Source organism: Molothrus ater, chromosome 6 (genome assembly GCF_012460135.2).
Source record: "Molothrus ater isolate BHLD 08-10-18 breed brown headed cowbird chromosome 6, BPBGC_Mater_1.1, whole genome shotgun sequence".
Classification (NCBI taxonomy): domain Eukaryota; kingdom Metazoa; phylum Chordata; class Aves; order Passeriformes; family Icteridae; genus Molothrus; species Molothrus ater.
Window position 1 is genome coordinate 11,019,633 of NC_050483.2, and position 16,764 is coordinate 11,036,396.

General features: G+C 37.3%; 1 protein-coding gene across 5 annotated transcripts in view; it reads left to right on the top strand.

Annotated features, from left to right (window-relative positions):
- Nucleotides 1-11,735, top strand: part of SBF2 (SET binding factor 2) — a 231,945-nt gene extending 220,210 nt beyond the window's left edge. For all 5 annotated transcript variants that reach the window (XM_036384030.2, XM_036384033.2, XM_036384035.2 and 2 more), the window contains 7 exons: nucleotides 285-412; nucleotides 922-1,155; nucleotides 5,341-5,445; nucleotides 6,520-6,713; nucleotides 7,212-7,299; nucleotides 8,740-8,871; nucleotides 9,145-11,735. In XM_036384030.2, coding sequence (XP_036239923.1) covers nucleotides 285-412; nucleotides 922-1,155; nucleotides 5,341-5,445; nucleotides 6,520-6,713; nucleotides 7,212-7,299; nucleotides 8,740-8,871; nucleotides 9,145-9,243 — 980 coding nt within the window. In that variant the 3' untranslated portion in view covers nucleotides 9,244-11,735. The remainder of the gene's footprint in view (nucleotides 1-284; nucleotides 413-921; nucleotides 1,156-5,340; nucleotides 5,446-6,519; nucleotides 6,714-7,211; nucleotides 7,300-8,739; nucleotides 8,872-9,144) is intronic.
- Nucleotides 11,736-16,764: the final 5,029 nt, after the last annotated feature.

Here is a 16,764-nt window from a genome sequence, read left to right on the forward strand (position 1 = left end):
ACGCTCCAAATTTCTCTGCTTTGAGGGCTGCTTCTCATGGCATATGATCAATTGTAATGCTTAAAAAGTGTTGTAGCTGTGGGAGAGATTAGACTTGAGCAACCATTTTATTCCAAAAAAATATTAATATCTATTATTTATCTTCTTTCTTTATTTCCTTTTGCAGTGGCATTTGATAGTAAAGTTTGCTATACCTTCAGTCTGTGAAATTCCATTGGGCTGTGCTTTAGCATTTGTTGAGCATTATCCCAAAGCCATCTTTTTGCTGCTCTTCTTTTCCCCAGGGACATTGTTTGAAGATAAAGGAGATAAACATGCCAAGAAAGGAATTTGCATTTGGGAATGTATTGAAAAGATGCACAAAAGGAGCCCTATTTTCTTCAATTACCTCTATGCCCCTGCTGAAATTGAGGTATGATTTTTCTTAAAATACAGGTGGTTCTGAGTGATTCTGAGTGATTTCTTCAGTACTTTTTGGTATCTTAATTGTTCTGAACTGAGTTAAGTATTTGGTGGACAAAAATGACCCTACCTGATTGACTGGAGCAGTATCTGAAAGGCATGGAAATGTAATTTAAAGGGCCAAGTTCTGGAACAGGTATTCATGCATCTTGGTAAACTAAATGAGGTTCCCTGTTTGATTTCATTAAATTTTATGAATTATTATTAAAATTGTCTTTAAAGGGGAACTGAGTTGAGAGTCATAATGGGATACATTTCACATTATCTACATTTCTGTCTTATATGACAATGTCTGTCCCCTAGACTGGGCTGTGTCTTGAATAATTCTAGAAAATTCACAGTGCACTCACCATTGTAGAATTCAATTTAGAATAATCTGGAAAATACAGGTATTGTGTTGTAAATCTGAAATTCAAAGGCTTCCTTTATGTCATTTTACTAACACTTTGTTTCAAATAGGCACTGAAGCCAAATGTAAATATGTCCAGCCTCAAAAAGTGGGATTATTATGTAGAAGAGATTCTGGCTACAGGTCCTTCCTATGATTGGACCATGGTACCTGCAAAATGCAGTGTTTCAGAAGAAAATGACCAAGCAGATGGTTCAGTCTCTCAGACTAAGAGGAAAATAGTGTGGCCATGTTATGATGATGTAAAAAAAATACAGCCTGATGCCATCACCAGCCTTTTAAATGTGAGTACTTGTGTTGCACAGAACAGTGAGTTCTCTTATGCTCAAGAAATTCATATTTGCTTTCTACTGAAATTATTGCCTTACAGATGTACTGTTCTTAAAGGATCATGATAGATGTCAAAACAGGTTTAATAAGACTGATCTGGAGATGTGGTGGAGGTTCTGGGAATCAATCAGATTTCCTGCAAAGCTGATGTTGTTCTGGATGCACGCTTCCCTGGGAGCATGCTTTAATTGTAGTCAACAACTACTCATGGATTCATTTCTTCACTGTCTGTTTTAAAGAATAAATAAAATTTTAGGTTGTGTTTTGTAGGAAATGCAGGAGCAGCTATTTTCATTTGGGCAAATGGTGAATCTTCCTTTCTTGACTTCTTTCTCCTCGTTTTGAAGTAGGTGTGTGGTAAAATAACAACCCAGCTTCTTGGACAGATCAGAAAATAGAATCTGACACTTGTTGATTGTAACAATTGGGAAGCAGATACACAAACATAAACTGAACATCTTGGCCCACATTTCACAAAAAAGCTTGCCATGATTGCTTTTAGTTTATTCATGTTTACTAAAAGCAAACTGATAAATTTAGATATCTTCAAAATATTTTGGTACTTGAAATAGATGCTTGATTTTGGCTTTTTCTTGTTTGGGCTCACTTAGGCTGCTTAGTTTCTGTCCTCATTAGAAGATGAAAAATGATCCCATTATCATCATTGTTAGTAGTGATTTAGAGTGATTTAACATCTGTTATTTAGAGTGATTTAACATCTGTCTTCTCTTAAAGATGAAGGTGTTTGTTGATTACAATTAATTAAGAGCCTAACATTTGGTTATCATCATAATTGATAGTGCAGGAAAATGACAAGGGCACTCCTCAATTCCATTGTTTTCAGCCACTTGCATGTCCAGATACACATCCCTGTGTGCAGTGTTTTATTTTGAACACTCTTTGCAAACTTTACCTTAAATTAAAGCTGGGATTATGGAGCCCACTACAGCAATGCTTGGAAAATCAGGATATGCTCTAGGCCCCTAGTTCTCCTGATTCAAAGGTGTTTTTTAGCAAGTCTTAAAGCAGGAAGCTTCTGAATGGATGTGAGTCCTTGAAGATTTTGATAGGGAGTTAGCTTTATTCTGGCTTTATTCTGGCACATTCCTCAAATTCCTTTTGGTCTGCTCCTTCCAATCCTGACTGATCGAACGCAGGACAATGCTCGGTAAAAAAAAATAATAAATCAAGAGAATCTCATGTAAAACCCCCCCTGTAAGAGAGTCAAAACTTCCCAGAGGCAAAGGGAGAGCAGTCTCTCAGCAGGGAACATTTTGGGGATTGTTCAGCAAAGCACAGAGAGGTTTGTATCAGGTAACCAGAGGCCAGGAGCACATCAGGAACGCAACAATGTTCTCCTGCATTTCTTCCCAGGGTAGGTGCCAGACTATCCATGTCCACAACTGTGAGAAACTGCCATGTAACAGGGAAATTAGCCATATTACAGGCTGAAGAAATGTGGGTCAGCTTTTATGGAGTTTAAATGTTATTTGTGAATTAGATTATAGTAATAAAAGATAGCAATGGAAAGAACAGTTGGAAAACTTTGGAGAGGTTGTATGAAGGTTACAAAAATATTCTTCTAAGTTTAAAAAGCAAAGTGAACACAAGTGTTCTTTTAAAACAAGTTGTTAATTTAGGGCTATTGCTGATATAGGAGAAAGACCTCCTTTAATCATAAATCCACTGAGAATGTGTTGGTATCCAAAAAATGTTTCAATTGAGACCATATTTAGCATCATAAATTACTGGGGAAGATTGAGTCTTGCTTAGTTTATAATGATAAGCCCAAATTTGTTTGTTCTAAAGATATTTTTCAGCTGAAAACTAGATAGTGCACTTCAGGATGTAAAGCTGAGACAGAGAAGTTATTGAGTGCCTTAATTCAGAATTTTCAGGGTAGAATGTGATGCTCTTCTTTTAAGAGTGGATCATATCCTGGTATTTGTAAGAATTGTGAGAAATGAACCCGTGTGCATTCACAGACATATTGTGGGTGCAAAAGATGAGATATCCAGAGTTCTGGAGCTGCTGCAGATGTAACTCCTGTCTCTACCATTCAAATTTTAAGGTTATTTAGCAGATCTTCTGGAAGGCACAGTAATACTAATTGCTGATTATTAATTGCAGGAAATGAATAATCTCATAATTGAATTTGTCATAAACATTCTTATATATATATTTCTTTCTTATATATATATATTTCTGCTCCTGTAAGCCTGGACAACAGCAGATCAACCAGAGTGTTCAATTTAAAGGTTTTTTTTTCTTTCAAGGAAATGCATATACTCAGAATCCATTCCACACATGGAAAGGAAAAAAAAAAAATCTGCTGCTTTCCGTAAAATTTAAAACTGAAGAGGCAAGAGTAAATCTTAGTGATTTATTGCCATGTATGTTTTTTTACATGGGGTCTATTAAAGGAGAATTTAGTCCTGACTTTTCAAGTTATATACAGGAGATTGTTGAAAGTTTTTCGTGAAAGTTTTTCATTTTAAGTTCTGGAAGCACTACTCACTATGGAGCCAAAAAAGAAGGAATGTGACCCAGTTGCTAAGTAACAAGTTTCAGTTACTTCCAGATTCTGCAGAGAAGGACTTGTACTCAGAAGTCAAGACTAGGGCAGAAAGAGAATGATCAGATTAAACTGCCTAACTTAGGGCAATAAAGAGCTTATATCCTTTTGCAGCAGTTTGGAAAGGATGTTTCTTTTAAAAGCATCTGGTAAACTGACTCAGTTTTATGCCCCCAGAAGTGTTTTCCATTCAGCATTTCAAAGACAAACAAGTCATCTAGAGAAGGCATTAGTCTGGCTTGTGTTCATCATTCCTTAATTTTTTATCTACCTGAAGATACTCCAAACAAAAGTATTCTGGTTTCATTTCTCAGCAGAAGGAGAGCATATGTGACTTTCAGCTACCTTCAGTATTTCAAGCTTCTTGTTTGATTCTTGCTGTTAAGCCACATTTCTTATATTTAGTTTCTCTTTGGAGTTTTCTAATTTATCTTCAGCAAGGAAAAGTTTGTAGAAATATTTTGTTCCTGTTACATTGTCAAATGTTGGCTTTTTATTTTCACCCGAGTTCAAAATTTAGTTCAGAAGTTAATTTCCTTATCAAAATGTTTTCTTACTTTAAAACTATAATAATTTTCTGTCTTTCAATTAATAACAATTTCCTGGAAAAAATTAAAATCCAAAGATCAATAGGATTTGGACAATATTATGAAATCTACTTTAATTATTAAGTATGGCAGAAGTAAGTAGAGACTTTCTCTACTTCGAAAATGAATGTCTTAGATGCTTAGTTAGCTTCTATATAGCATGAGAAACCTATGTCCTGTGGCAATTTTTTATTCCATCATTAATTCTTAATTGAATTTGCAAAATTGAGGTTTTAATTTTATTTAATTAACAAGAAGATTCAATGTAGCTGTTGAAAGTAAAAATGGAGAAAGGAAGCATGGCAAGGAATATGGACCACACTTCAAAGTCTTGACAAATGTATCAATGAGTGTCCACAAGTAAACATAAACTCATAAAATTGCCTCTTCTTACTTAACTTTGCACTGTCTTATTAACAGGAAATAACCCTAACTGGAGGTTATCAACATAGGTCATATTCCCAAGTTCCACAACAAGAACATGTTGTTACAGTTTGGCATCCAGATTGAATAAATCTTTCTGTTTCATTTCCTTCTTTTATTACAGCTTTGTATCACATTTTATAAACCAGGGTAAATGTTAATATTGGCAGTGTCCAATGTTGGTGTCGCAGCACAGAATTTGTTCTTTGTAAATATTTTCATAAAATACAGCCTGTCCTTATCAGTGTTGTGTTTCTGTTATGGCAGAATTTTCTGTTATGGGTGTTGAATTTTGTGTGTACTGGGGGAGAATTGGAAGCCTGGTGGCTCCTCCAACCTGGGACATGCAGGACAAACAAAATGTGGCTGATGCTGTCCTGGGGTGCCTTTGAGTCCTGATTCTGATGGCTCTCAGTTTATAGCTCATGTGACAGAGGGGTTTGAACTTCACTGGGTGAAAACACTAGCTAGAGAATTGTTGTTTAAAAATGACTGCCAGGGAGTGATCAGTTAGAAATGTTTATTCTTAAGGAAACCCTTGTTACTCGTTTCAGGAAATCGAGAGGTTGGAAAGTAAATTAAATCAGAGCCCAGAGAGGTGGCAGCTTTTGTGGGAAAGGGTCAAAATGAATCTCAAGGATGACAGCAGACAAGACAATGTAAGTAGAAAAGAGCTTGTCCAATGGAATAATTCCATTCCTGCTATATAGGCTACCTGAGGCACTGACAAAATCACTGTATTTCTTGGAGTAAAATCCTGCTTTTGAAAAACTGAATATGTTGTTCTAACCCATGATATTGGCTTTTTATTTCTTCATGTTGAAAAATGTATTTTTACTTGTGCTGTTTATCTAGTTGATTTTCCAATGTAGTTGAAGGCGTACAGATAAAATGAGCATTTTACTAATGTAGAAATGTGTGATTTTATACATTTGAAAGATTGTTGAAGTACTAAAAAAGTACTTCAAGCTCAGTTTCTGAAAGTAGCCAAAAGGATTCTCAGAGATACATAAAGACATTTCCACGGCTAAAGGGATTTATAATTTTTAAGTAGAGATAAGAAGTATTCATGCTTGTGTTGCCAATTCCTCAGTGTGGTAACAAGAGGAGCTGACAGTATAGATACTTTTTAAGTCAAAGGCTACCTCTTTGCTCTCTGTGTGCTCTCTAGAGCACCTAGATGCTGCTTTTTGGGTGCTTGGCCTCTGAACTCTGCACACTGAGTTACCAGTTCAAGACTGTATCAGTAGTGTTGTCATTTAGATTAAGACCAAATACAGAATCCCTCTTGTTCCAGGTTATTGATATTCTACTAAAATGACATGGATCTATAAAGTAGCTCTTGGAAGCCATAGTTTTTCCTTTCCCCCCTTCCTTCCTTTTGAAATCAGGGAAATTTATTGTAACAAAATGTCTGTTTGGTTTCCCAGTTTCTTCTGAGAAAGCAAGGCAAACACTGTTCAGGACTATGTCACTGGAATATGTGAAGCTTTTCTGAAATACTGATTTCTCATACCTTGTGAACCCTTCTGCCTAAGAAATGCAGGGAATTGCCATCCCTCTGCCTTCTTCTCTGAGGCTGCCCTGAGTTGTATTAGGAAGATTTTTTGGCCTGACAGTAGTTCCCACCTCACATGCTGTACCATGTATTTCTTATGAGTACAGCACTGAGACCATCTCACAATGCAAGACACATTGCATTACCTTTTCTCTTCTATTTCCCTCTTTTTCAGCTCCGGAGACATCCTTCTGGCTCCTCAGGGATGATGTCACCTAATCTGCATTCCTATCAGAAGAGGTCTTTGTTGGAAATACCTGACAGTGGGCTGGGTGAGGAGCAGAGTTCAAGCATCTCTCCCTCCAATGGAATAGACAGAAGGACAACCACACTGTACAATCATTTCACATCAAAGACTGATGAAAATAGGTAAACTGGATAATCAGACAGTAGTTAGCAATAACAATCAGATAGTAGATCTGAATATCATTGAATAATCAGACAGCAGTTAGTCATATTTTATTAGATTGGTTAAAATCTCTGCCTTAGGAAGCAATGAAGCTTTCATGTGCACGGAATGTTTTGTGGCTACCTTATTCCTTCTTTTTGGATTTGATTACTTTTAGTTATCTCAGTGGGTGTGCCTCTCTCTCCTACCAGCATCCTTCACCCTTCTCTTTCATTAGGTGCACAAGCAAATTGTAGTTGTACATTTAATGCATCCAAGGTACTAAAAGGGTGTTTTATCTGTGTGTCCCAGTTACCAATAGCTAAACTATTGGTTTGAATCTTGCTGGTTTTCCTGCAGGAAAATAAGTGTTTCATATGTATGTTTTAAGGGTTTAATATGTATAATTTTGAGACTTTTATTTCTCAGCAGTATCCATAAAATGGGGTCAATGCCACTGTGTTTTCTGTCCCTCTCAGATCTTTTGAAGGTACGCTGTACAAAAGAGGAGCTTTGCTAAAGGGTTGGAAACCTCGCTGGTTTGTGCTGGATGTGACAAAACACCAGGTAAAACTTTTTAGATAATAGACTTCTTTTATTTTTATGTTGCTCCATTTTTATTGCCTGAGTTTGTATAGATTGGTCTTACAAAGAATATTAGTAATGATGATTTTCAGATGTGATGTGTGCTACATCATTCGTGACCTATCAATGTTTGTCTTGTGTGTTTTGTAGCTCATACAGAATTCTGAGTGGACAGAGGAGTTTTAGTATTTTGCCTTTTATTTTATAGAAAGAAACATATAGGAGTATTTTATAAAAATATATGATTGTATTCTAAAAATATATAGGAGTATTTTAAATTAGTCAGAGTCATGAAGTTAGTAGCAAAATTATTCATAAGTGTCTACCTAATCATTGTACAAAAAGGAGCACCAAAAATAGACATCTGTTGGTCTAAACTTTTTATCCAATTTACAATATATGCCAGAATTCTGCAGTAGAAATTTATGGTCTTGTTACTTCAAATAATGTTGGGTCATCAGGCAGTAAAATATTTTGAGCCAAATATTCCACAAAGTGGGGGTTATAACTTCTCAGACTCATGTATGCTTTTGTTTAAAAACAATTTAATTTATTGTAGTCCATACACTTTAAAATATGTAATATAGATAAAGACAGGCATCTCTTGAAATGCTAACTGACTACTTTGAGATCAGTGTGGTAAATACCAACAAATATGCTGTTTATAATTATTCTCCCTAATATATCCTATATATCTTATATATAGGAGAAAAGGTTCATTTTGCAGGAGAAAAAAAAAAACTTTTACATTTTTTGTATAACCAAATAACCTTCTGAGTATGATAGATGTAGGAGTAAAACAGGTCAATCCTAGCTGGAATTCTGTTGTTTGACTTCTGCTGTGAAAGTTTCTGTTGCTATTTTGCATTGGCTTATGGGAATTTGTTGGGGTTTTGTTGTGGGGGCTTTTTTGGAACATGTTTGCATGTTGGAACTCACTTTACAGAGTGATTAATATCCATATCAAAGTATCTTTGCAAGGACAAAAAAAAAGCACAGACTTTGTTCAACCTCTATGTGCAGTATAGGAAAATGTGAGCTTTCTGTGTGGTTTATAATTACCTAAAATTATACTTAAATTTCTGCTGATCACTTTAAATTCTTGAAATAGAGAGGATAATTGTTCTCTCAATGCCTCAGTGAAGTAAAGCTTTTGTGTTGGTTTTATGAATTGACCAGTGAAGAAATGGTTCTGCTTTCCTGCCTCCCGTGCCCTCTGCCCAGAGCAATCCGTGACTATTTGCTTCTCTGCTCTGCAGCTCTGGGGACAAAATACTCTTCCCCCACCTCCTCAGCTCCTAGTAATCTTTGTGCTTCCCACCCTTAGCAGTCAGTGCCCCCAGGCTGTATCCAGGAAAAGGGAATTCATCTGAAAGGTCCATCTAAAAGCATGTCTGGGTTCTCTTTTCTCTCGTGTTCCAGCTGCGATACTACGACTCCGGTGAGGATACAAGCTGCAAGGGACACATAGACCTTGCAGAAGTGGAATCTGTGATTCCTGCTTCTCCAACCATTGGAGCTCCAAAACATGCCAGTGAAAAGGCATTTTTTGATGTAAGTATATCTGGTCTTTACTTGATCTTTATGTGAAACTTCCTTCCTGTGATGTGTTTAAGCTCCTGGTTCCAGACCTGCTGGAAGGTGTGAGCTTGGAAAGAGCTGTTGTGCCATCTCAAGACAAAAAAAAAATTTATGTAGCTGGCATCACTCTCAACAGCAATAGTTCAAAAATGTTACATTCAGACCCAGTTGAGTATTGCAGTTTGAAGTCTGCAGGTTTGCTTTTCCATGTGCTGACATCTTTGTGTCCTTGTTTTTCCCTTGCAGCTGAAGACAAATAAACGTGTGTATAACTTCTGTGCCCAAGATGCACAGAGTGCTCAGCAATGGATGGACAGGATCCAGAGCTGCATTTCAGATGCATAGAAAGGAGAAAAATGTTCCATGATAAAGTCCCATTTAAAGCACCTCATCCTGGAAGAAACTGAGTTCTGGAATGTTACTGACACACAACCAGCCTTCCTTACATTTCAGCCATTAAAGTTCATAATAAGTTCTTTTCTGTTTAATAATTATAACCACTGTAACTGCTATTTTCTTTTCTGCAGGGAGGACTTGAAAAAATAATAATCCATTTATCCTGATTTTCATCCTTCTTCAGTACAATTCCTAGCTAGAAAAGTGGGTTGTATTTGCACTAGCATCTGATCCCAGTTTTCTCATTTCAGAGCTACTCTGTTAGGAAATATGTCCAAAGGAAAGTGTAGAAATTTTCCCTTCAACCAGAAGTGTATTTCCACTTTATTTAGATTTTTAAGCAGAATGTTCTTATTTCCAAGCTAGTCATGAATAAGAGGGAACATGTCTGCAATTCCTAAAAACAGATAATAAATGAAGCTTGTGAGTCCAGTGACATACACACCAGGTTGCCAATGTTTATAGACAGTAGATATTTTTAAAGACCAAAAAAGTGAAATTGCCTGATGCCAGACTTTCAGGTGTCTTCTCAGTGTGCAGGTCATTCTCTATCTTGTGCTCTGCTGAGTGCTTCTGCAATGTTGTTATGGAATTTCAGAATCTAGGGATTACCTGAAGACCATAGATAGCACTTTTATTTTCGATTCTGTTTGCAATTCCCATGGGATAAATGAAAGAAAACTGGCTGACACTACTCTGGAGCAATGGAAAACAACAAACTAGGAATTCAGTAGATGAAGGATCTCTTGTGTGTGAGTTGTATGTGTTAATTTATATGCTGTTCTGCTCACTGTAAAATAAAAAATAACGAACATGATAATGCACTAAACAATGAAGCAAGCACTTGCACTGAAATCTTTACAATGCAGACATTTTGCAGGACAGAGGTAAGTTATTTGTAGCAGAACAAAACAAAACTAGCTAGTTAACAGCATTTACAGATATTAGATATGTACATAATGAAAAAAAAGTTTGAGGTGTCGTGATTTGATACTTTTTAAACATTTTTTTGCACATTAATTGGAAGACTGTTTATAGATTTTTACTTTTGATGAACTTGTGTTTGTTCTGCTTAAAATCCTGGTGAAACATTTTTAATAGCCCCAAATTAGTTGAAATTTTACAATCTACAAACAATGAGGACTTTGAGTAGAATATGTAGGTAATTAAGCCATTGTTTTTACTTTGAAATGTTAATATGTTAAATAGCACACTAATATTACAAAAGGTCTGTAAATATGATTCACTATTTTCTCATTTTTCCAGACGTTCTGCTTGTAATTTAATGTCAGCCTAACCAAACTGACTATACTTACAAGATTTTTCAGTTATTAAACTTTGTGGGTTTTTTTATAACTAATGTATTTTGTCAGAAAGGAACATAGATTTCTCACCACACACAATAGGAAATGCAGCTGTTTTTAATGCAATTGCAATTTCAAAACAAAAATATGAAGGATTTTTCTAGCATTTTTCAATTGACAAATTTCCACCTGTGACAATGGTGTTTGCACATTTGTATTTTTCTTTGTATATGAAGTACTTTTATATGTACTTTGTAAAATACTGATCCTGTTCTTAGGTTATATGAGGATATACATACCACTGCTTATTTTGTAACTGGTCAATTTTAACGCTTGTATGTTATGTGATATATGTATGCTAACCATCTTGTAATAAATACACTCCTTAAGGAAAAGCAAAAACTTTCCTTTTACTGTAAGAGAGAAAAAAAAGCAAGACCCACCTGTTGAAATATTCCACCAGGGCACAAGACAAATCCTTATTTACTCTGTATTAAGAATAGTGGGTGTATTCAAAGCTACGTGGTCTTTTGTATACTTGTAAATATTCTGACCTAAAAGTTGCACTTGGGCATCCCTAACTCAAACACTTGTCAACAGTAACACTAAAGAAATCAGAATTTAAAGCAAAATTATCATTCTAACAAGTCTCAATGTATAGCCTTTACCAAAAGGCTAAATACATATAATGTTCATACTGAAGTCATAGAATACTAATGTTAAATATATTTTTAAAAAAAAAGATTCTGTAGGGTATCACCAACATGAGTCAACTGCATAATTTCACCCTGAGACGTATCACACTCATATCACCTTATGCAAAAATGATCTAGTTCCTAAAAAGGAAACTATAAAATAAACAATGGCAAGGTCTGACTCGAGACTGTGCATGTGAATGGAATTCCTGGGCGTGGTGTGGGACAGCAGAGTCCAAAGGGAAAGGGAACGTGTGACAGAGGTGGGGACCCGTGGCAGTTCTGGGTGCTGTGGTGCTTAGAGGACCTGGTTTGCATATTGAGCTTGGCATGGATGCTAATGTTGCCTTAAATGTTGATCTCAGTTTTTAGTGTCTGTATTGATGGAAAATGGACTTGAGCAAGTTAACTTAAAAATACCCAAATAAAAGCTGAACTGAGAGACGTGGTGTTTGTGGTGTCTGTGTAGGGAATGGTAGAAAAAGGCTCCTGGTGTGAGGACACAGAGTTTGCAGTGTCACCCTGGAGGTGTCTCCTCTGCAAAATGAAGATTCCAACAGAGACTTGGAGAAAAGTGGACAAGTCAGCATAGCTTAAGTTACAGGGTTTGCCACCGTGCTTGAGTTGTAGCAGCAGCAGCAGAGAATTAGGGACCGAGAATTTGTCTGGGAAAAATGCTGTGTACAAAGGGATTCAACTTCCTACTGGAACATTTTCTAGAAAAATCCACCCAGGAGTTGGGGATGAGCGGACGTGCTCCCCCTGCTGTGTCACATCCCTATTCCACTCTGTGCATCAGAACATTCCTGCTGTAGAAAAGAGAATTACAACATCCCAGGGCTTACAGGAGGGGAGAGCATTGTTTGTCCTTCTCTGTGTTCAGTAACAAAACATCCCTGGTGTAGGTGGAGGAATGAGGCGAGTTGAGGCTTTGAAGAATTGTTACTGAGGTATTTTATCAGTGATTTCTCTTCCCTATCTAACAAGTGTTTTCTATAAAACCCCTTTCTTTTCATGGAGCCTTAGAATTACTACACTGAAAAATAAAATACTTAGCATGCCACACGTGTGGGTCACTGGTTATGTAATGGTACACAAACAGCTAACAGACCCAAGAACAAATGTTCAAAATTTTGTGTCACATCCCACACACATTATTTGTATCTGATATTTTGTGAATTTCAGACATAACAAAAATGCAGTGATCTTGTCCAAATACTGTCATTTTGCCTTTTCATCCTGTAATATTCTTGGAGAATGTTGAAGTGGCTGCACCACATTTCTCATTTTTCATATTTGTGATCATCCAAATATTTTGTCTGTTCATGATTATCCTGTGGTTGCTTTGGAGAGTCAGAAAACTGGGATTAATCTACCCATTCCCCAGTTTTGCTGAAGTTCATGCTGAGTATCACTGTTGCACCTACTTTTTGGGGTTTGTCTGTATTTGATCAGTTTCTTCCCCACTTTTGGCTACTGTGCAAGCCAAGGGCAGTGGTAGCATCCCCATTCTCGTTTAGGGAATTTTCTTCTTTGAGTTTTTCCACATCCAGTTTTTCATTAATTGACTGTCAGTAAGGATGCTGCAAGTTCAGTATTGTTTCTTCTCTTCACTTACCAGTCAATATCCAGTGGGAAATTACATTTTGTCCAGTTTCAGCTTGCATTGTATAGTTCAGGATTCCTCCTTCCTCTTCAAATTTTGCTTAGAAGTCAGAATTTGCCCGCTTAGAATAGGAAATGTTGCTTAATTTTGGCACATTTTCAGTTTTTCCATTGCCTACTCTTTGGTGAAGATGTGTTTAAGTGTCTTTTGGGAGATTCACAGGTTCAGATTTCACAGATTCAGATTTTATCTGCAACAGGCAGTAGTAGGAGATGTTAATAGTTAAACTAAAAGCACCACAGTACTGTCCTGGAAGGAGATACAAAGGTGGCAGTTCCTTCAGGTATTAAATAGTGCTTCTTTCAGGTATTGAATAGTACTCCTTCTTGCCCCTTTACTCACCTAGAAAAACCTGAGGCATAGCCTTAATTTATTTTATTTATGGATGCCTTGTTTATCAGTGTACATTCAGCAAATATCAATGAACACTTTGTTGTTTAATGAATTTCTCTCACTGTTCAACTCAAGAATTCTTGGAATTCAAGCCTGTCACCAAACAGGAACTCCAAAGCTTGGTAGTGTCCATCTGAATTCTATTATCTGTCCAAGAGTTATGCCAGGTGCAACATCCCTGGTCATGTCAAGACCTCCAGTAAGTTCAAATTGATAATATCATAAAATTGTGTGTAATTATCAGAGAAGCTCAATATAGTGAACAATGGTGCAGGTAGAACACTCTCAAATTTAATTAATTGCATGCCCAGGCTTTGCTTGTGTTGCATTGCTTTTGTGCCATCCCAGTAGTTAAAACTTCATTTTGCTTCTGCTGTGCTCACATTATCCCTCACATTAAATATTTTGATGCCGTAGTTGAAGCAAGTACTTGCACTAAGTTTTCAGTCAAAAATACTTTGACTATTTAGTATAAAGCACTCAAATCTTTGTAGGATTTCATGCAGTCAAATGATTTGGAATTGAAATTCCCATTCCCTACTTTAAACAAAATACTGTTGAAGAGTTGGTACTGGAATTGCCATTGATTTTTGATGAAGTTGGGCAGCCTGTTTCTCCAGGATGCTGGTAAGATTCTTTTTATAATCTTTTTTAATTTTCAAAGAGCTCTCATTTTCAGTGCTTCCTCAATTAGGATAAATCATGTATTTGCTTCAAAGCAAAATTAAGTTTAAAAATCTCTTCTATTTTTGTACTTAAAACAACTAGTTTTCTTCATCTTTAAAACTGTTTTCTGACCAAAGAACAGTCAAAACTTAAATCAAAATTAACTTGATTTCTTCTACTTCAGGCCCCTGACTGAAAGGAAAGCTTGCAGAAAGTCTTTATCTGGTATGAGTACAAAAAGCTGGAAAATATCCCATCAAGTGCTAATAACCAGAGCCAGGCATTAACTGGGGAGCTGCTTTTGGTGTGTGGGATGGTGTCAGTGACCAGTGAGTGTGTGATGTATGTTAGCAGTGTCAGGGCAGGCTCTAGGTCTCCTGACAGCCTCAGAAAGTGTCAGTCTGTTGCTACAGCAATCAGACCTCTGGTTTGAACCAGAAATCTACATTTTGCCTGCCCTTCTTCACGCATGGGCTTTGAGGCTTTGCTTCTTCAGTGACACAAATTTCTGGAGAGAAAAATAATTTTTCAGATAAGCTGGTTTTATCAGTTATTATTTCAGTCATTAAAACCACACAGCTGACCACACAGTGGCAGGTGTGACAAGTTTCTCAGCCTAGCAACACAACCCAAACACGTAGGTATTTCCTGTGATGCTGAATGTGCTTTACTTCAAAGGCTGCTGCACACAGGTTTTTGTCATGCAAGCAGATTTTCTGTTTTTGCTACCAGAACTAAATGTTGCTGTCAATAAAGTCATGCATACCCCAGCAAGCTGCTATGGACTGCCACTAAATTCTTTTAGCTGTTGTCTGAAAGGCCTCAATTGAAAACTATTTCTCCCCTGGCCTAGGTCACTGCATGCCTGTAGCCTTTTGGTGTTCAGGTATTTCCTGGAAAAAGGGTTCTGTGCAATTTCCCACTTTATCTTTCCTCAGACCTGGTCCCCATTTCACAACGAAACATTATGCATATTTAATTCTTTTAAATTAAATTCATACAATACTTGAGATAAGGAGAGCTTTCTTTATTTCATGATAGCATCTCAAGAAAACTGATAACTTTATTTGAAAAATATATATGTGCAACCCAGACAGACAGAGTTCCTTCAGTTTATATTGGGATTGCAGCCCAGCAATTTCTGTTCATTTTCATTATCAGTTTGAGTTACATGAGAGTGTGATGAGGCCTCCAGTGACACTCCAAATTATAAATTACTGTATCACTGCTCTCACTGGAGTATATTAGAAGCTGGGATTTTAGATAAAACTCTTCTCACCTAGCCATGATGAGCTGAGATTATGAAAACTCTGCATGTCAGGAGTGGAGAGGGGCACAGGAGAAGCAAACCCTGGCTGGCTGCTGGTCTGACAAGGGAAGGAGTTGATGCCAGGGTACAGCAGAGAGGAAACCAGCCATGGGAGCAGCTCAGTGCAGGTGCAGCTGGCAGACAGGGCCAGAGCAGGGACAGGGAAAGGCACTGCCAGGACACAGTGGGGTGGGCACAGCTCACAGTGCACGTGGGAAGAGCAGCCCTGGAAGGGGATCCCATTCAGCCACACCTTCAGCAGCACAGGAAGGTTTCCCATCTCCTTTGCTTCCCCCAGGGCAGTTGCTTTATCTGTTCCCCAAAGCCCCTCTCCAAACTTGTCTCACTCTCTGTTTTGGTTTTGACCTTTTCTTGCCTGACCAGGGTCTAAATTTAGCTGAGAAATTTTTGAGAAGCAAAGGTGAACCCTGTTAGCTCGTGGCCCAGGGGCGCCTTGAATACTTGCAGGTGCTCTGAATGCTGCAAGCCAAAAGGAAAAAGCTCTTTGTTTCTCTAAGTGCTCTGAACCAGTGGCTAGTTCAAGCTGTGCATGTATATTTTGGAATTTTGGGGAGCTGAGTGTGGTCTGCTGGGCTGCCATGAGGAATAACACTGGATCTGAGCCTGGACTTCAAACACCCTCAGCATTTGACAAGTGATTATCACTCTTTGGAATTAGATTTAACAGCACTGAGGAAAGAGGTCAATGTGAAGCCAGCACCAAGTGTGCTGAACTCTGCTCCTTGGAAATACCATGGCTAATGTTGCTATCAGTGTCTCTCCAGGAGAACATCACAGCTTTGTTTATCAAGAGCCCGCTGGGCCAAATTATTATCAGCTGCTGGAGATGGGTACAAAGGATGCACTCTCAAGTCTCTTCTTGAATTTCCAAATTCTTTCCATGATGTAACATACTTATCTGCTGTGTGGGTATTCTCAAATGTGGGATAACTTATAATACAGGATTTTGTCATACAGTAAAATATGGGTGCCTTTGCCTTCTGTTTATTGCTTTAACCAAAACAATTTGGTTTGATTATAAATTTTATTGCCTTTCTTCAGTGTAGCTGAGCTGCCCAAAAATTGCTACGGCATTGCTGTATCCTATTACTAATTAGTTCTAATGTTATTTTGAGATATTATGTAATTAATATTGTTATTTTCTGTAGGACAGCATTCCTAGCAGTTTGAAACACCAACACCACACCTAAAACAAAGTCTCCCTTGGTACATCCAGTGGATGTTTTTTCAACCAGAACCCATATAGCAAACATGCCTGTTCCATTTCATCTGCATAGGGAAAAAGAAAAATACATGATATGGCAGTAAGGTGGGCTCAAATATCAGTATATTATATATATATAATATGCTAATAAATACTTGAGGAAAGAAATGCTACTTAGAACTCCTACCTTTGCTGCTCTTAAAGGAACTTGG